The sequence below is a fragment of the Oncorhynchus keta genome, chromosome 20 (assembly GCF_023373465.1).
Source record: "Oncorhynchus keta strain PuntledgeMale-10-30-2019 chromosome 20, Oket_V2, whole genome shotgun sequence".
Classification (NCBI taxonomy): Eukaryota; Metazoa; Chordata; class Actinopteri; order Salmoniformes; family Salmonidae; genus Oncorhynchus; species Oncorhynchus keta.
The window spans coordinates 40,392,026-40,413,231 of NC_068440.1; the positions used below are offsets into that span (position 1 = coordinate 40,392,026).

Sequence of the window (21,206 nt, forward strand, 5' to 3'; positions counted from 1 at the left end):
TGTCAGACACTGTCCCTCATCTTAAGGCAGGCACCAATGTAGTGCGCTGCCAACCCACAGTTTTCTATGTCCTCCCCCAACAGGACGGGTAGCCTACTCTCATCAGAGAGGTCTTTGAAACCTTGAATAAGGGTTTTGCATTTTGGGAAATGACACTCTAGTTGTTTTATATTTTTTAAAACATTTTGTCAGGAAATGCAGCTCCGTCTCAGGTTCTGCTGTGGTGCAGTGGTTGCACAGCCTTTCCTCTACAGGGAGCCAGGTTCTGCTGTGGTCCAGTGGTTGCACAGCCTTTCCTCTACAGGGAGCCAGGTTCTGCTGTGGTGCAGTGGTTGCACAGCCTTTCCTCTACAGGGAGCCAGGTTCTGCTATGATGCAGTGGTTGCACAGCCTTTCCTCCACAGGGAGCCAGGTTCTGCTATGATGCAGTGGTTGCACAGCCTTTCCTCTACAGGGAGTTTTCCTGTGTCTACCCTTCTCAATGGCAAGGCTGTGCTCACTGAGCCTGTACTTTGTCAAGGTTTTTCTAAGGTTTTGATCAGTAACCATGGTCAAATAGTTAACTATGGTGTACTGTCGATTTAGGGCCAGATAGCACTGCATTTTGCTTTGTGTTTGTGTTTCCCAATAAGCAATGTAGTTTTGTTTTGACTGTGTTGTAATTTGGTTTATTCTGATTGATTGGATGTTCTAGTCCTGAGGCTTCAGTGTGTTAGTAGAACAGGTTTGTTGCCCAAAAAAGGGGACTTGTGTGAACTTAAGAACTGGAGGCCTGTGACATTGCTCTGTGCGGACTACAACATATTTGACAAAGTCCTCTCTAACAGACTGAAGTCCCACCTGGACTCGATAGTACATAAGGACCAAACATATTGTCTACCGGGAAGCTCAATCACGGACAACTTGTTCTTAATCAGGGACATGTTGGACTTGTCAAGAGGTTCTAATGTGAACTTTAGACCGGTCTTTTCAGATCAAGAGAAGGCTTTTGATAGAGTGGATCATGAGTATCTGTTTAATCTGTTTGGGTTTGGAGAAAGGATTTTGGCCTGTGTGAAGCTGTTGTATGCTGGGGCGTCATGTGTGGTCAAGGTGGGAGGGGGGCTCAGTAGGCCAGTCTGGGTGAGATGGGGCATTAGACAAGGATGCCCTCTATCTGGGCAGTTATATACACTAGCCATTGAGCCTATTTTGAGACTGCTACGTAGGAGACTGCAGGGAGTGTGCTGGACAGGCAAATCTCTGTTATATGGGGCATGGGGGGATAGTGCCCCTCTGCTTCCAGGGGGTTGTGAAGGGCTTAAAGTGTTGGGGGTGTACCTGGGCTCAGAGTGGTGCGTCAGGAAGAACTGGGAGGGGCTGTCACAGGCAGTGGTGTCAAGACTGGTCAGGTGGAGGTAGCTCCTGTCCCAAGTGTCATATAGAGGGAGGGTGCCGATAATCAACAACCTGGTGGCATAAACTGGCTTGTCATCAACCCCCAACCGGTCTGCTCGCAGACCTGCATTGTAAGCTGGTGGACCTTTTCTGATTGGGCCATCACTGGCTGAGGACGGCAGTGTTGTACATGACCATTCATGAAGGAGGACAGGGCCTGGTGGAACTGGAGAGCAGGGTGGCTGCTTTCAGGCTAAAGGCGGTGCAGAGACTGCTATACCATACTGATGTTGGCTGGAAGGAGCCAGCATGCGCGCTGCTGAGGAGAGCTGGCAGATTAGAGTTGGACCGGCAGCTGTTTCTCATGAAGCTGGAGAGGCTGAGTACAGCAGGGCTCTCAGATTTTTACTCTGCAGTGCTGAGGGCCTGGCAGCTGCTAAGGCCCACACGAGAAGGGGGTGGAGCCTGGGCGGTGGGAGGAGCCTATCTTCCACAACCCAGCCATCCCTTTGAGATCGGTTCAGTCGGCCACCCTGCAGAGGAAACTGATGGCAGGGGGTTCACTAAGGCTGGGTGACCTGAGACTGCTGGGAGAGGAGGGGTGGAAAACCCCGGAAGTCTTGGCACAACAAACAGGAACAATGTCTCTTAGGCTGCTGAAGAGAGGTCCAGGAGGCACTGTCTGAGCCGGTAAGGGGGATGTTTGAGCAGCCTAAAGGGAGGGGCCACCAATGTTCCCGCCACTGCAGGTGACGGCAGAGACTGGAGACTGGCAAGGGGGTCTGAAGGACTTGTTAGATTTGAACACTCTGAGCCTTGGGGAGTTTGAAGGGGTGGGAGGTAAAGCCCTCTACAACCTTTCTGTTAAGGTTAGGAACATTAGGAGCCTAACAGGAGTGAAGGCACATCAGTGGCAGGGGCGATGTAGGGAGGAGAGTATGGTGGGTTTTAGATCAAATCAAATCAAATGTTATTTGTCACATACACATGGTTAGCAGATGTTAATGCGAGTGTAGCTAAATGCTTGTGCTTCTAGTTCCGACAATGCAGTGATAACCAACAAGTAATCTAACTAACAATTCCAAAACTACTGTCTTATACACAGTGTAAGGGGATAAAGAATATGTACATAAGGATATATGAATGAGTGATGGTACAGAGCAGCATACAGTAGATGGTATCGAGTACAGTATATACATATGAGATGAGTATGTAGACAAAGTAAACAAAGTGGCATAGTTAAAGTGGCTAGTGATACATGTATTACATAAGGATGCAGTCGATGATGTAGAGTACAGTATATACGTATGCATATGAGATGAATAATGTAGGGTAAGTAACATTATATAAGGTAGCATTGTTTAAAGTGGCTAGTGATATATTTACATCATTTCCCATCAATCCCATTATTAAAGTGGCTGGAGTTGGGTCAGTGTCAATGACAGTGTGTTGGCAGCAGGCACTCAATGTTAGTGGTGGCTGTTTAACAGTCTGATGGCCTTGAGATAGAAGCTGTTTTTCAGTCTCTCGGTCCCAGCTTTGATGCACCTGTACTGACCTCGCCTTCTGGATTATAGCGGGGTGAACAGGCAGTGGTTCGGGTGGTTGATGTCCTTGATGATCTTTATGGCCTTCCTGTAACATCGGGTGGTGTAGGTGTCCTGGAGGGCAGGTAGTTTGCCCCCGGTGATGCGTTGTGCAGTCCTCACTACCCTCTGGAGAGCCTTACGGTTGAGGGCGGAGCAGTTGCCGTATCAGGCGGTGATACAGCCCGCCAGGATGCTCTCGATTGTGCATCTGTAGAAGTTTGTGAGTGCTTTAGGTGACAAGCCGAATTTCTTCAGCCTCCTGAGGTTGAAGAGGTACTGGGGCTCTACAAACCCCCAGTACCAAAGAGGTCAGGGGACCTCCAGTGGAGGGGTCTTCATGGAGCCCTGGCCACTATAAAAGTGATAATGACCTTGAAGCCGGTGTTTAGAGGATATATTGGCACGTTTGCTGGCCCGAGACGATATATCCTCCAAACACCGGCTTCTCTGGCATTATCACTTAAATAATCTACTGTAATTTATTTAGGCAGCTGTCTTGTTCAGTGGAATGGGTAAGAAGGCTAATGTCTCAACTTCCTGGGACAAGATGGGTCCAGTGTATCAAAATGTTTTTGAAATAAATAATCCCCTGGGAACACATTTGACATGTTGTTGTATATCTTTTGCCCAAATTCAATACGAATCTGTAATGTAAGTAAAATACACAACTAGCCAATACTGTTTTTTTTTTTTGAGGATTCAGTTAATTTGCATGGCAAAGAGGGACTTTGCTATTAATTGCAATTCATCTGATCATTCTTCATAACATTCTGGAGTATATGCACATTTCCATCATACAAACTGAGGCTGCAGACTTTGTGAAAATGTACATTTTTTTGTCATTCTCAAAACTTTTGGCCACGACTGTAGTCACGTCATGGGAACACCTGTTCCTCCATGCATCAACACAGATGACATCATGGGTACACCTGTTCCTCCATGCATCAACAGATGACATCATGGGTTCACCTGTTCCTCCATGCATCAACAGATGACATCATGGGTTCACCTGTTCCTCCATGCATCAACAGATGACATCATGGGTACACCTGTTCCTCCATGCATCAACAGATGACATCATGGGTACACCTGTTCCTCCATGCATCAACAGATGACATCATGGGTTCACCTGTTCCTCCATGCATCAACAGATGACATCATGGGTACACCTGTTCCTCCATGCATCAATACGGATGACATCATGCAGTCACATCATGGGCTCACCTGTTCCTCCATGCATCAACAGATGACATCATGGGTTCACCTGTTCCTCCATGCATCAACAGATGACATCATGGGTACACCTGTTCCTCCATGCATCAACACAGATGACATCATGGGCTCACCTGTTCCTCCATGCATCAATACAGATGACATCATGTAGTCACATCATGGGTTCACCTGTTCCTCCATGCATCAATACAGATGACATCATGTAGTCACATCATGGGTTCACCTGTTCCTCCATGCATCAACACAGATGACATCATGGGCTCACCTGTTCCTCCATGCATCAACACAGATGACATAATGTAGTCACATCATGGGTACACCTGTTCCTCCATGCATCAACACAGATGACATCATGGGCTCACCTGTTCCTCCATGCATCAATACAGATGACATCATGTAGTCACATCATGGGTTCACCTGTTCCTCCATGCATCAACACAGATGACATCATGGGCTCACCTGTTCCTCCATGCATCAACACAGATGACATCATGGGTTCACCTGTTCCTCCATGCATCAATACAGATGACATCATGGGTACACCTGTTCCTCCATGCATCAACACAGATGACATCATGGGCTCACCTGTTCCTCCATGCATCAACACAGATGACATCATGGGTTCACCTGTTCCTCCATGCATCAACACAGATGACATCATGGGTTCACCTGTTCCTCCATGCATCAACACAGATGACATCATGGGTACACCTGTTCCTCCATGCATCAATACGGATGACATCATGCAGTCACATCATGGGCTCACCTGTTCCTCCATGCATCAACAGATGACATCATGGGTTCACCTGTTCCTCCATGCATCAACAGATGACATCATGGGTTCACCTGTTCCTCCATGCATCAACAGATGACATCATGGGTACACCTGTTCCTCCATGCATCAACACAGATGACATAATGTAGTCACATCATGGGTACACCTGTTCCTCCATGCATCAACAGATGACATCATGGGCTCACCTGTTCCTCCATGCATCAATACAGATGACATCATGTAGTCACATCATGGGCTCACCTGTTCCTCCATGCATCAACAGATGACATCATGGGTTCACCTGTTCCTCCATGCATCAATACAGATGACATCATGTAGTCACATCATGGGCTCACCTGTTCCTCCATGCATCAACAGATGACATCATGGGTACACCTGTTCCTCCATGCATCAACAGATGACATCATGGGCTCACCTGTTCCTCCATGCATCAATACAGATGACATCATGTAGTCACATCATGGGTTCACCTGTTCCTCCATGCATCAACAGATGACATCATGGGTACACCTGTTCCTCCATGCATCAACAGATGACATCATGGGTTCACCTGTTCCTCCATGCATCAATACAGATGACATCATGGGCTCACCTGTTCCTCCATGCATCAACACAGATGACATCATGTAGTCACATCATGGGTTCACCTGTTCCTCCATGCATCAATACAGATGACATCATGTAGTCACATCATGGGTTCACCTGTTCCTCCATGCATCAACAGATGACATCATGGGTTCACCTGTTCCTCCATGCATCAACAGATGACATCATGGGTTCACCTGTTCCTCCATGCATCAATACAGATGACATCATGTCGTCACATCATGGGTTCACCTGTTCCTCCATGCATCAATACAGATGACATCATGGGTTCACCTGTTCCTCCATGCATCAATACAGATGACATCATGGGCTCACCTGTTCCTCCATGCATCAATACAGATGACATCATGTAGTCACATCATGGGCTCACCTGTTCCTCCATGCATCAACACAGATGACATCATGGGCTCACCTGTTCCTCCATGCATCAACACAGATGACATAATGTAGTCACATCATGGGTACACCTGTTCCTCCATGCATCAACACAGATGACATCATGGGCTCACCTGTTCCTCCATGCATCAATACAGATGACATCATGTAGTCACATCATGGGTTCACCTGTTCCTCCATGCATCAACACAGATGACATCATGGGCTCACCTGTTCCTCCATGCATCAACACAGATGACATCATGGGTTCACCTGTTCCTCCATGCATCAATACAGATGACATCATGGGTACACCTGTTCCTCCATGCATCAACACAGATGACATCATGGGTTCACCTGTTCCTCCATGCATCAACACAGATGACATCATGGGTACACCTGTTCCTCCATGCATCAACACAGATGACATCATGGGTTCACCTGTTCCTCCATGCATCAACACAGATGACATCATGGGCTCACCTGTTCCTCCATGCATCAACACAGATGACATCATGGGTTCACCTGTTCCTCCATGCATCAACACAGATGACATCATGGGTTCACCTGTTCCTCCATGCATCAACACAGATGACATCATGGGTACACCTGTTCCTCCATGCATCAACAGATGACATCATGGGTTCACCTGTTCCTCCATGCATCAACAGATGACATCATGGGTTCACCTGTTCCTCTATGCATCAACAGATGACATCATGGGTTCACCTGTTCCTCCATGCATCAACAGATGACATCATGGGTACACCTGTTCCTCCATGCATCAACACAGATGACATAATGTAGTCACATCATGGGTACACCTGTTCCTCCATGCATCAACAGATGACATCATGGGCTCACCTGTTCCTCCATGCATCAATACAGATGACATCATGTAGTCACATCATGGGCTCACCTGTTCCCCCATGCATCAACAGATGACATCATGGGTTCACCTGTTCCTCCATGCATCAATACAGATGACATCATGTAGTCACATCATGGGCTCACCTGTTCCTCCATGCATCAACAGATGACATCATGGGTACACCTGTTCCTCCATGCATCAACAGATGACATCATGGGCTCACCTGTTCCTCCATGCATCAATACAGATGACATCATGTAGTCACATCATGGGTTCACCTGTTCCTCCATGCATCAACAGATGACATCATGGGTACACCTGTTCCTCCATGCATCAACAGATGACATCATGGGTTCACCTGTTCCTCCATGCATCAATACAGATGACATCATGGGCTCACCTGTTCCTCCATGCATCAACACAGATGACATCATGTAGTCACATCATGGGTTCACCTGTTCCTCCATGCATCAATACAGATGACATCATGTAGTCACATCATGGGTTCACCTGTTCCTCCATGCATCAACAGATGACATCATGGGTTCACCTGTTCCTCCATGCATCAACAGATGACATCATGGGTTCACCTGTTCCTCCATGCATCAATACAGATGACATCATGTCGTCACATCATGGGTTCACCTGTTCCTCCATGCATCAATACAGATGACATCATGGGTTCACCTGTTCCTCCATGCATCAATACAGATGACATCATGGGTACACCTGTTCCTCCATGCATCAACACAGATGACATCATGTAGTCACATCATGGGCTCACCTGTTCCTCAAAAAGGAAATACTGCAGGTGACCAAGGATGCTATGACCTCATCATGTCTGAAATATAATACTAGATAGACCAGGGTTGTCCAACTCATTCCCTAGAGTCTAGACCAGGGTTGTTTAATTAATTCCCTAGAGTCTAGACCAGGGTTGTTTAATTAATTCCCTAGAGTCTAGACCAGGGTTGTCCAATTCATTCCCTAGAGTCTAGACCAGGGTTGTTTAATTAATTCCCTAGAGTCTAGACCAGGGTTGTTTAATTAATTCCCTAGAGTCTAGACCAGGGTTGTCCAATTCATTCCCTAGAGCCTAGACCAGGGTTGTCCAACTCATTCCCTAGAGTCTAGACCAGGGTTGTTTAATTAATTCCCTAGAGTCTAGACCAGGGTTGTTTAATTAATTCCCTAGAGTCTAGACCAGGGTTGTTTAATTAATTCCCTAGAGTCTAGACCAGGGTTGTCCAACTCATTCCCTAGAGTCTAGACCAGGGTTGTTTAATTAATTCCCTAGTGTCTAGACCAGGGTTGTCCAAAACTTTCCCTAGAGTCTAGACGAGGGTTGTCCAATTCATCCCCTAGAGTCTAGACCAGGGTTGTCCAATTCATTCCCTAGAGTCTAGACCAGGGTTGTCCAATTCATTCCCTAGAGTCTAGACCAGGGTTGTCCAATTAATTCCCTAGAGTCTAGACCAGGGTTGTTTAATTAATTCCCTAGAGTCTAGACCAGGGTTGTCCAATTAATTCCCTAGAGTCTATACCAGGGTTGTCCAATTCATTCCCTAGAGTCTAGACCAGGGTTGTTTAATTAATTCCCTAGAGTCTAGACCAGGGTTGTTTAATTAATTCCCTAGTGTCTAGACCAGGGTTGTTTAATTAATTCCCTAGAGTCTAGACCAGGGTTGTCCAATTAATTCCCTAGAGTCTAGACCAGGGTTGTCCAATTCATTCCCTAGAGTCTAGACCAGGGTTGTTTAATTAATTCCCTAGAGTCTAGACCAGGGTTGTTTAATTAATTCCCTAGTGTCTAGACCAGGGTTGTTTAATTAATTCCCTAGAGTCTAGACCAGGGTTGTCCAATGAATTCCCTAGAGTCTAGACCAGGGTTGTCCAATTCATTCCCTAGAGTCTAGACCAGGGTTGTTTAATTAATTCCCTAGAGTCTAGACCAGGGTTGTCCAATTCATTCCCCAGAGTCTAGACCAGGGTTGTTTAATTAATTCCCTAGAGTCTAGACCAGGGTTGTCCAACTCATTCCCTAGAGTCTAGACCAGGGTTGTCCAACTCATTCCATAGAGTCTAGACCAGGGCTGTCCAACTCATTCCCTAGAGTCTAGACCAGGGTTGTTTAATTCATTCCCTAGAGTCTAGACCAGGGCTGTCCAACTCATTCCCTAGAGTCTAGACCAGGGTTGTCCAACTCATTCCATAGAGTCTAGACCAGGGCTGTCCAACTCATTCCATAGAGTCTAGACCAGGGTTGTCCAATTAATTCCATAGAGTCTAGACCAGGGCTGTCCAACTCATTCCCTAGAGTCTAGACCAGGGTTGTCCAACTCATTCCATAGAGTCTAGACCAAGGCTGTCCAACTCATTCCATAGAGTCTAGACCAGGGTTGTCCAATTCATTCCCTAGAGTCTAGACCAGGGTTGTCCAATTCATTCCCTAGAGTCTAGACCAGGGTTGTCCAACTCATTCCCTAGAGTCTAGACCAGGGTTGTCCAACTCATTCCCTAGAGTCTAGACCAGGGTTGTCCAACTCATTCCCTAGAGTCTAGACCAGGGTTGTCCAACTCATTCCCTAGAGTCTAGACCAGGGTTGTCCAACTCATTCCCTAGAGTCTAGACCAGGGTTGTCCAACTCATTCCCTAGAGTCTAGACCAGGGTTGTCCAACTCATTCCCTAGAGTCTAGACCAGGGTTGTCCAATTCATTCCCTAGAGTCTAGACCAGGGTTGTCCAATTCATTCCCTAGAGTCTAGACCAGGGTTGTCCAATTAATTCCCTAGAGTCTAGACCAGGGTTGTCCAATTCATTCCCTAGAGTCTAGACCAGGGTTGTCCAACTCATTCCCTAGAGTCTAGACCAGGGTTGTCCAACTCATTCCATAGTCTAGACCAGGGTTGTTTAATTCATTCCCCAGAGTCTAGACCAGGGCTGTCCAACTCATTCCATAGAGTCTAGACCAGGGTTGTCCAACTCATTCCCTAGAGTCTAGACCAGGGTTGTTTAATTAATTCCCTAGTGTCTAGACCAGGGTTGTCCAACTCATTCCCCAGAGTCTAGACCAGGGTTGTCCAATTAATTCCCTAGAGTCTAGACCAGGGTTGTCCAATTAATTCCCTAGAGTCTAGACGAGGGTTGTCCAATTCATCCCCTAGAGTCTAGACCAGGGTTGTCCAATTCATTCCCTAGAGTCTAGACCAGGGTTGTCCAATTCATTCCCTAGAGTCTAGACCAGGGTTGTCCAATTAATTCCCTAGAGTCTAGACCAGGGTTGTTTAATTAATTCCCTAGAGTCTAGACCAGGGTTGTCCAATTAATTCCCTAGAGTCTATACCAGGGTTGTCCAATTCATTCCCTAGAGTCTAGACCAGGGTTGTTTAATTAATTCCCTAGAGTCTAGACCAGGGTTGTTTAATTAATTCCCTAGTGTCTAGACCAGGGTTGTTTAATTAATTCCCTAGAGTCTAGACCAGGGTTGTCCAATTAATTCCCTAGAGTCTAGACCAGGGTTGTCCAATTCATTCACTAGAGTCTAGACCAGGGTTGTTTAATTAATTCCCTAGAGTCTAGACCAGGGTTGTTTAATTAATTCCCTAGTGTCTAGACCAGGGTTGTTTAATTAATTCCCTAGAGTCTAGACCAGGGTTGTCCAATTAATTCCCTAGAGTCTAGACCAGGGTTGTCCAATTCATTCCCTAGAGTCTAGACCAGGGTTGTTTAATTAATTCCCTAGAGTCTAGACCAGGGTTGTCCAATTCATTCCCCAGAGTCTAGACCAGGGTTGTCCAACTCATTCCATAGAGTCTAGACCAGGGTTGTCCAATTAATTCCATAGAGTCTAGACCAGGGCTGTCCAACTCATTCCCTAGAGTCTAGACCAGGGTTGTCCAATTAATTCCCTAGAGTCTAGACCAGGGTTGTCCAACTCATTCCCTAGAGTCTAGACCAGGGTTGTTTAACTCATTCCCTAGAGTCTAGACCAGGGTTGTTCAACTCATTTCATAGAGTCTAGACCAGGGCTGTCCAACTCATTCCATAGAGTCTAGACCAGGGTTGTCCAATTAATTCCATAGAGTCTAGACCAGGGCTGTCCAACTCATTCCCTAGAGTCTAGACCAGGGTTGTCCAATTAATTCCCTAGAGTCTAGACCAGGGTTGTCCAACTCATTCCATAGACTCTAGACCAGGGTTGTCCAACTCATTCCCTAGAGTCTAGACCAGGGTTGTTTAATTCATTCCCTAGAGTCTAGACCAGGGTTGTCCAACTCATTCCCTAGAGTCTAGACCAGGGTTGTCCAACTCATTCCCTAGAGTCTAGATCAGGGTTGTTTAATTAATTCCCTAGAGTCTAGACCAGGGTTGTCCAATTAATTCCCTAGAGTCTAGACCAGGGTTGTCCAACTCATTCCCTAGAGTCTAGACCAGGGTTGTCCAACTCATTCCCTAGAGTCTAGACCAGGGTTGTCCAACTCATTCCCTAGAGTCTAGACCAGGGTTGTCCAACTCATTCCCTAGAGTCTAGACCAGGGTTGTCCAACTCATTCCCTAGAGTCTAGACCAGGGTTGTCCAACACATTCCCTAGAGTCTAGACCAGGGTTGTCCAACTCATTCCCTAGAGTCTAGACCAGGGTTGTCCAACTCATTCCCTAGAGTCTAGACCAGGGTTGTCCAATTCATTCCCTAGAGTCTAGACCAGGGTTGTCCAATTCATTCCCTAGAGTCTAGACCAGGGTTGTCCAATTAATTCCCTAGAGTCTAGACCAGGGTTGTCCAATTCATTCCCTAGAGTCTAGACCAGGGTTGTCCAACTCATTCCCTAGAGTCTAGACCAGGGTTGTCCAATTAATTCCCTAGAGTCTAGACCAGGGTTGTCCAACTCATTCCCTAGAGTCTAGACCAGGGTTGTCCAATTCATTCCCTAGAGTCTAGACCAGGGTTGTCCAACTCATTCCCTAGAGTCTAGACCAGGGTTGTCCAACTCATTCCCTAGAGTCTAGATCAGGGTTGTTTAATTAATTCCCTAGAGTCTAGACCAGGGTTGTCCAATTAATTCCCTAGAGTCTAGACCAGGGTTGTCCAACTCATTCCCTAGAGTCTAGACCAGGGTTGTCCAACTCATTCCCTAGAGTCTAGACCAGGGTTGTCCAATTAATTCCCTAGAGTCTAGACCAGGGTTGTCCAATTCATTCCATAGAGTCTAGACCAGGGTTGTCCAATTCATTCCCTAGAGTCTAGACCAGGGTTGTTTAATTAATTCCCTAGAGTCTAGACCAGGGTTGTCCAACTCATTCCCTAGAGTCTAGACCAGGGTTGTTTAATTAATTCCCTAGAGTCTAGACCAGGGTTGTCCAATTCATTCCCTAGAGTCTAGACCAGGGTTGTCCAACTCATTCCCTAGAGTCTAGACGAGGGTTGTCCAATTCATTCCCTAGAGTCTAGACCAGGGTTGTCCAATTCATTCCCTAGAGTCTAGACCAGGGTTGTCCAATTCATTCCCTAGAGTCTAGACCAGGGTTGTCCAATTCATTCCCTAGAGTCTAGACCAGGGTTGTCCAATTCATTCCCTAGAGTCTAGACCAGGGTTGTTTAATTAATTCCCTAGAGTCTAGACCAGGGTTGTCCAACTCATTCCCCAGAGTCTAGACCAGGGTTGTCCAATTCATTCCCTAGAGTCTAGACCAGGGTTGTCCAATTAATTCCCTAGAGTCTAGACCAGGGTTGTTCTTAAATCAGGGTTTCTGAAACGTTTTGTTGCCTTTTTACTACACAGCTGATTCAAATAATCAACCAATCATCAAGCTTTGATAATTTGAATCAGCATTGTAGTGTTAGAGCAACAAAAAAAACATGCGGTCCTGGGGTTCCCGAGGACCGAGTTTGGGAAACTGTCCTAACTAATCTGTGACCGTAAGTGATCAAGCAAGTACAAGTGACGAGTTCAAACCTGAAGACACTCTGCTCTCCAAAGAATGAGTTTGACACCTAATGATATAATAATGGTAGCTATGGTAACAATGTTTACCGACACAGGAATTATACTGTACTGATATATACTGTACTGATATACACATGGTACTTCAAATAAAATGGTCACATAACAAGGTCAGTCTGATGAAACCAAACAACACTAAAGTTTGTTTATATATATATATGTTTTATTTATTTTTGTCAGGTAAAAGCAGAGGGAAGAGGTGCTTTAGTCTGCGACAGCATGCAGCTTTAGGGGTCCTGTCTGTCCGTACTGAGAGCCTGAGGTAGAAGTTGCCCTTAACCACAGATCTAGGATCAGATTCCTCTCTATCAAACAAAACTGTAAGTCTCGGAAATCCCAGACCTGGGGCAACACTGTTAATGTGGGAGGCAACTCGTCCGCCTAGAGACAAGTCAAAACCTTAACCATTAGGGAGGAAGACCAAACTGACTTCAGATCATTCTCCAGTCAACTTCAACCCCATCCTACTCAGTTGGACTGGGTTAGCAGTATGATTTACTTTCCCTGAAATCCCAGTTGGGAGGATTGCCCGATTATACCTCATATTTCCAACCAGGATTTCTGGAAAACACAGGAAAAGTTATTGGAATTGTGCAAACCCTAACACCAAACCCTCTTATAATCCGGTCTACATAGCGCTATCATAACAATAACAGGTCTAGTCATAACTAGTCATGTGTACGACCACTGACTTAACAGCCTACTGTCATGACACAAACCCCGATTTGAGGTCAGCTACTTGGCTAGAGTTACTGTAGATATTGGATGTCAGCTACTTGACTAGAGTAACTGTAGATATTGGAGGTCAGCTACTTGGCTAGAGTTACTGTAGATATTGGATGTCAGCTACTTGGCTAGAGTAACTGTAGATTGAGGTCAGCTACTTGGCTAGAGTTACTTTAGATATTGGAGGTCAGCTACTTGGCTAGAGTTACTGTAGATATTGGAGGTCAGCTACTTGGCTAGAGTAACTGTAGATTGAGGTCAGCTACTTGGCTAGAGTTACTGTAGATATTGGAGGTCAGCTACTTGGCTAGAGTTACTGTAGATTTTGGAGGTCAGCTACTTGGCTAGAGTTACTGTAGATATTAGAGGTCAGCTACTTGGCTAGAGTAACTGTAGATATTAGAGGTCAGCTACTTGGCTAGAGTAACTGTAGATATTAGAGGTCAGCTACTTGGCTAGAGTAACTGTAGATATTGGATGTCAGCTACTTGGCTAGAGTAACTGTAGATTGAGGTCAGCTACTTGGCTAGAGTAACTATAGATATTGGAGGTCAGCTACTTGGCTAGAGTTACTGTAGATATTGGAGGTCAGCTACTTGGCTAGAGTTACTGTAGATATTGGAGGTCAGCTACTTGGCTAGAGTTACTGTAGATATTGGAGGTCAGCTACTTGGCTAGAGTTACTGTAGATATTGGAGGTCAGCTACTTGGCTAGAGTTACTGTAGATATTGGATGTCAGCTACTTGGCTAGAGTTACTGTAGATATTGGAGGTCAGCTACTTGGCTAGAGATACTGTAGATATTGGAGGTCAGCTATTCGACTATACTGCAGATATGAGGTCAGCTACTCGCCGAGAGTTACTATGGATATTGTAGCAACCAACGCTTAGCGACCTCTTCAACCATTTTACCATCTCTTGGCGTAACGGTATTGGGTTGACAGTCGTTGGACCTGTGCTTGAATCCCGGGTTGGGGCTAACCCCCTGAAATCACTACAATTGGCTATACCAAGCTAACGAGCTGACCTAAACAGTGGCATGTGCCATAACGGGGGGGGGGGTAAATTAGGTAACATAAGCTGTATGTTTACTGGTTCCTATATGAGCAGGTCTACCTCACCGCTCGTCTCTACCGTGGCATAGCTTTGTCATTAGGAGGTGAAAATGGTGGTGGCCCCAAATAGGGTGGGTCGACCCGCAGGAATGCGGCTTGGTGCATTTCATGACCATCTAGGTAGGGCACAGGTGTCAAAATGATTCCACGGAGGGCCGAGTGGCTGCGTTTTTAACCGCTCCTACCTTGTACTTGACTGAGGTATTAAGGTCATTGATTAGTAAGGAGCTCTCCTCACCTGGTTGTCTAGGTCTTAGTAAGGAACTCTGCTCACCTGGTTGTCTAGGTCTTAGTAAGGAACTCCCCTCACCTGGTTGTCTCAGTAATGAACTCTCCTCACCTGGTTGTCTAGGTCTTAGTAAGGAACTCCCCTCACCTGGTTGTCTAGGTTTTAGTAAGGAACTCTCCTCACCTGGTTGTCTAGGTCTTAGTAAGGAACTCCCCTCACCTGGTTGTCTAGGTCTTAGTAAGGAACTCCCCTCACCTGGTTGTCTAGGTCTTAGTAAGGAACTCCTCTCACCTGGTTGTCTCAGTAAGGAACTCTCCTCACCTGGTTGTCTAGGTTTTTGTAAGGAACTCCCCTACTAAAGATCATTTGAATCAGCTGTGTAGCGTCTGAGCAAAAAGCAACACACGCACCCCTTGGGAAACACTGCACTAAGTCCTCCATGGAATGAGTTTGACACCCCTGATCTTAGGGCTGAATCCTAACTTTTTATTCATTTATCCTTCATTTAACCAGGGAAGTCTCAATGGGACTTTTTACTTTTAAGTGAGCCCTGGACTTGGGGTCGGTCTGTGCACTTTACTTGCATATTCAGGCATATCTCTCCCCCATTGACTTCAATGCATGATTTAGGCAGAGGTCACAGAGCTCGGTATGTGTATCAAAAGTTACGATTCAGCCCCGTGAGTATAATGACAACCAGCAAGACCTTGGGCTAGGGGAGAACTGTAAAATCCATATGTGAAATAAAGTGCTCCCCAAACACTGGCCATTTAACTTTAAAACCAGAGGCTTTCATGTTCATTTATAGTCATGCTTGTGACATTATCAGCTAGCAATCTTTTTTTTTTATGACCAGGAGCACACAGCTGACATCCAATGAACATGAAAGGACATTAAGTTCTCCTTCTTGGAAATATCTGAACGAAAAGGAATTGAGCAAGGAAAGGCGGCTTTCAGTCACTCAGTACATATATAATGAGCTTAGTCTAGAAGAAGATGCTGTTTATAACACAGATACATTTTACAAGTCATGATTAACAACTTTAATAATATGTGGCCTAGAAGATCTCTTTTTATTTTTTAAAACCCAAACCAGACTAGACTTTTGAGTAGCTTCTCGATGGGTTCGGGCGGACTAGTGGTTCATGTCGATACGAGAAAAAGGGACATGAGTAACTCATTACTATTAGTTTAGCTACTTATGCATAATAAAAAAATGTTCATTTGATCAAATCAACATTTGTTGAGGAAAGACGACCATCAGGAAGCGTAATAAATGAAACGCCGTGTTAGTTTGGCTTGCTGACATTACAACGAAGACAGATGCTTTTTGTTGTTGTCGCAGAAACAGTCAACATATGATATGAAACATTCCTTTTGAACGAAGCTTATTAGAGAGCGAGAGAGAGAGAAGCGTGATGATTCGTCATCATCCACCATCTTTGGGTTTACCTGAGATTCCATGTGTCCCTCAGGGTTGGACTCAACACTGACCCGGACTACTTGATTGATTGATCCCAAAGTCTAACAAGTTTACTAAGATCGGGTCAAAGACATTCAAGCTAGCAGAGAAGGCTGATATTACACTTATCGTCACAACCAAAAGTTCGACTCGCCTCGACCAAACACACCCGTCTTCACCTCATCATCAAAACACACCTGACCTGCAGGTTCAAAACATTCAGTTCCCACTCCAGTCCATTATTACGCAACCACTCGTCAAAAACCTTTAAAAAATATAATAATAATTAAAAAGTAAGTAGCAAAGAAAACGTTAAAAGGCTGTTTGAGCTTCTAGAGGATTTTAACCACTTAGACTCCTATTCTTTATGAGGAGTCTTCTTTCGTTTAAGACCGTCTTGGAATGGAGAGATAGAGATAAATATTGACATTACTATAAAGCATGATTACTGTATAGACACAGTGGCCTCCCTACCACTAGAGGCACAGAGAGCTATAGCACCCTTTTCAACAATTAACGCACTGACTTGTCATAACCCCTGCAGACATTCAGAGCATCTATTATTAATATATATATTTTTTAATATGCCGTTATGTATTCAAATCCACGCTCTCCCATTGGTCACTCCTCGTCCACTGTCTCTCTCTTCGATTCGTCAGCTTTCTGTTCCAGAACCTGAGAGGTGGGGCTTGGAGGGGGAAGGACCTCGACGGCAGCCAATGAGGAGGTGTCTTGTAGATCAAGGTCCTTCCCGGAAGATATCTCTTCCTGGAAAAGGAAAAAGATTAGATATTATTGGTCTCACGCTGACCAGACAGTCCGTGTCCCGCAAAATAAAATGTAAACATACATGTTACTCAATCATTTCATCCAAACAGCTCACATGCTTGCACTAGAAGTCCCGCCTCTCCCATCTCCTCATTGGTTTTTAGGAGCATATACCCACGTGGGTGATTGAAAGATGAACTGAGGTCCACCAGTCCAGTCGGTGGCTGTAATGCAAGCTAGCTAAATGTCCATGAATGTTTCAAATGGTGTTTTGACCTGTCCCCAAATGAATATAGTTGGTTCACAGTTGGTTTTGGTATTTTAACCTCTATGTCTGGTGTGGATAGACAAAATAATTTGGCCATCATGTTGCAGTTTATTGTACAAGTTCAATGATAAGTGGTTTGGTATTAAAATCCCTGACTGAATTGTTGATTCACCTGCTCTATGAATCATTGATTCACCTGCTCTATGAATCATTGATTCACCTGCTCTATGAATCATTGATTCACCTGCTCTATGAATCGTTGATTCACCTGCTCTATGAATCGTTGATTCACTTGCTCTGTGAAGTCCTGTGGTTCCAACTCCTCCCCGTTGGATTGACAGCTCGGGCTTGGAACCTCGATACCATGACTCTCCAAGATGGCTGCCTCTGACGGGGAGAAGGAGGAGAAAGAAAGCAGACAAAAAGGGTACAAACAGGGAAAGAGAAATGCTGTCCTTTATCCACTAGTGTCAAGCTACGTGTAGCCCCTCTACCAGCAGCTGCGTGCAGGCCCCTCTACCAGCAGCTGCGTGCAGGCCCCTCTACCAGCAGCTGCGTGCAGGCCCCTCTACCAGCAGCTGCGTGCAGGCCCCTCTACCAGCAGCTGCGTGCAGGCCCCTCTACCAGCAGCTGCGTGCAGGCCCTCTACCAGCAGCTACATCTCCTACATCTGAAAATAGATATTCCAGCTAGACTAACAATGGCTAACGTTGAACTCTTATCATAGTGCCGATACCTATCCAATGGTTTCAGGTCTACCCGAGTGTGCCTGGGTGTTAGGGATAGGGGGTGTTTTGGTATCAGAGATTCTCACCTATATTAGCCCGTCTCTTCATCTCCTTCCTGCGGTTGGCGAACCAGTTGTACACTTTCAGAGCCGTGACACGCTCAAACTCGGACAGCTTGCATCCTGGGTAATAGTGACAAAGGAGAGATGGACAAGTGAATAGGTGAAATTTGGTGAGCCTTTTTGAACATAGGACTTTAATTGGTATTAAAATATCAAGTTGTTTAAAAAGGGGCATAAGAAAAAGGTAGATATGAATTCATGATAATTGGGTTAAGAATAAAGACATTTGGTTACAGGTGTGTGGATGGACTCTGCTTGAACCAAACTGACCAGGTTTCTGGATGACTGAGTTGCAGGCGTTAGCGATCTCCTCTCTCTTCGCTTCATCAGGGTACTGGTTCTCCATGAAGAAACTGACAGACAACAACCAGCCAATAAGAACAGTGTTAGACAACCCCCCACCCATGGAATTAACCAATCAGAAGCTACTACTGGACGAAAACGCTACAAAGCAACTGGCCGAAAACGCTACTGGCCGAAAACCCTACAAAGCTATTGGCCGAAAAACGCTACAAAGCTACTGGCCGAAAAACGCTACAAAGCTACTGGCCGAAAAACGCTACTGGCCCGAAAACGCTACAAAGCTACTGGCCCGAAACGCTACAAAGCTACTGGCCCGAAACGCTATAAAGCTACTGGCCCGAAACGCTACAAAGCTACTGGCCAAAACGCTACTGGAGCATCACTTGAAATGGAGGAAGGAAGGAGAAAACATCCAGCTAGATTAGCCTCACCCACTGCAATTAAAGTGATGCTCCAGAGGATTGTATCGTTTCGGACAGTAGTTTATCGTGTCGTCCAGTAGTTCTGTATCGTTTCGGCCAGTAGTTCTGTATCGTTTCGGCCAGTAGTTTTGTACCGTTTCGGCCAGTAGTTTTGTACCGTTTCGGCCAGTAGTTTTGTACCGTTTCAGCCAGTAGTTTTGTACCGTTTCAGCCAGTAGTTTTGTACCGTTTCAGCCAGTAGTTTTGTACCGTTTCAGCCAGTAGTTTTGTACCGTTTCAGCCAGTAGTTTTGTACCGTTTCAGCCAGTAGTTTTGTACCGTTTCAGCCAGTAGTTTTGTACCGTTTCAGCCAGTAGTTTTGTACCGTTTCAGCCAGTAGTTTTGTACCGTTTCAGCCAGTAGTTTTGTACCGTTTCAGCCAGTAGTTTTGTATCGTTTCAGCCAGTAGTTTTGTATCGTTTCAGCCAGTAGTTTTGTATCGTTTCAGCCAGTAGTTTTGTATCGTTTCAGCCATTAGTTTTGTATCGTTTCAGCCAATAGTTTTGTACCGTTTCAGCCAGTAGTTCTGTATCGTTTCAGCCAATAGTTTTGTATCGTTTCAGCCAGTAGTTCTGAAAGTAGTGCTCACGAGCTAAAACGGGTCCCTAAAAACGGTGTACTCCATCATCTATTTCCTATGATGTTACATCTTGCAAAACCAATTTTTAAATTTTTAAAATGTGCAATTTGAATAGGTTACAAATCTGTAAGTGCTTAAAAAGATCCCTGACTGCATTGCTAACCAATCAGACACTCTCGTTGAAGTAGTACGGTAGATTAATGGAACACATGAGGTGGATTACATTCAGCACTGTTTACACTCTCCGTTTCTAGGCAATAAATAAAAACACATCTCATTTTGAAATAAACAAAAGATTTATTGCACCACTTAATCCACCCTCCATCTTCCTCTTTTCCCTGTCTGAATAATAATAACTTCCCTTTACAAATAAACAGCAGGAGCACTTGCCCCCCCCCCGACTTCCTCCATCACACTAACCTACAGTATCGCCCTTCAGCGGGACTGGGAGTGTAAACTAGCCCATACAGAGAAGCAGCACTGCAGTGGCATTGCGTAATCCATAGAGCTATGTGGCGGTGTGGCCGGTCTACGTGCCTGTTGTGTTCTCATTACTGAGAGTGACCTCTGCTTAGAAACGTCACAGGAAGCAGAGTCGACCGCATTCAGGGGGAAACAGTGCGACAAAATATATTTCTTGTACTTTTTATCAGTTAGAAAATCCGTTATAAAAAAGGATTCCAGTCTCTAAATCAGATATGTCATAAAAGGCATTGATGGTAAAACGTCTCGTCATGACATCACCCACCACTATAACATCAATAGACTCCATCACTAATAATTAGCGTTGGTGGTAGAACAAAAGCCTGGACACCCCATCGCTCTCCAGGAAAAAGTGTGTTGACTACTGCAGTAATTGTGATTAAAACCAGTTCTGGATCGGTCTCCCGACATGCACGACCCCCCATGTCCGAATACTGTGATATCTATGTTGACACAGATTCATATTCCTTGAATTTAATTTGGGCAGAAGACATAAAACACATACAACATTGTGTTCCCAGAGGAGTATTTATGAAAACACTTATTTTCCAAAGGGAGAAGTATTTATTAAAAAATATATATATATTTTGATACACTAGACTGATCTTGTCCCAGGAAGTTGCGGCATTAGCCTTCTTACCCATTCCACTGAATAATGGTTGACTAATATTGTCTTGCAATATTTGCAATTAAGCAATATTTCACCTACGATACAAATCTGTATCATGACAAATATACAAAATAGTACCTTTATTCATCAAATATCAAATCAAAATGTTATTTGTCACATACACAAGGTTAGCAGATGTTAATGCGAGTGTAGCAAAATGCTTGTAATATCTTTGTAAGTAAAAGTTAACATGTAATACATGTGTTAAAAAAAATGAAAACCTACAAAGCCAGTAAAGCAATGTGATTATTTCCCATGTCAACTGTTTCAGATGTCTGTTGTTTTCAACCCCAGAATACACAGGAAAATAAATGTGAAATGTTTTAAAACAAAATGTCCAAATGAACATGAAAGGTGTCAAACGAAACATGAAAACAAGTTAAAATAATAAACACTTCAACCATTCTATAGTAAACAAGCTGCCTAAATAAATTACAGTAG

General features: G+C 44.8%; 1 protein-coding gene and 1 long non-coding RNA gene across 18 annotated transcripts in view; one reads left to right on the plus strand and one right to left on the minus strand.

Annotated features, from left to right (window-relative positions):
* Window positions 1-13,031: 13,031 nt before the first annotated feature.
* LOC127910011 (uncharacterized) lies at window positions 13,032-14,535 on the plus strand. 17 transcript variants are annotated; one of them, XR_008073596.1, is made up of 5 exons: window positions 13,479-13,617; window positions 13,655-13,725; window positions 13,763-13,799; window positions 13,834-13,870; window positions 14,127-14,273. It is a non-coding gene; the product is annotated as an uncharacterized LOC127910011 (long non-coding RNA). The 17 variants fall into 17 exon arrangements; XR_008073592.1 differs by lacking the exon at window positions 13,655-13,725 and adding an exon at window positions 14,386-14,535 and having other exon boundaries at window positions 13,032-13,580; window positions 13,726-13,870; window positions 14,127-14,274; XR_008073593.1 differs by lacking the exon at window positions 13,655-13,725 and adding an exon at window positions 14,386-14,534 and having other exon boundaries at window positions 13,032-13,580; window positions 13,726-13,870; window positions 14,127-14,348.
* A 1,372-nt stretch (window positions 14,536-15,907) lies between these two features.
* The window catches only part of LOC118371372 (homeobox-containing protein 1-like), a 30,636-nt gene continuing 25,337 nt past the window's right edge, over window positions 15,908-21,206 (minus strand). The window contains exons 7-10 of the mRNA XM_052472878.1: window positions 18,539-18,621; window positions 18,233-18,328; window positions 17,663-17,805; window positions 15,908-17,150 (exon numbers count right to left, since the gene is read on the minus strand). Of these exons, the coding sequence (XP_052328838.1) occupies window positions 17,004-17,150; window positions 17,663-17,805; window positions 18,233-18,328; window positions 18,539-18,621 (469 nt within the window). The 3' untranslated portion in view covers window positions 15,908-17,003. The remainder of the gene's footprint in view (window positions 17,151-17,662; window positions 17,806-18,232; window positions 18,329-18,538; window positions 18,622-21,206) is intronic.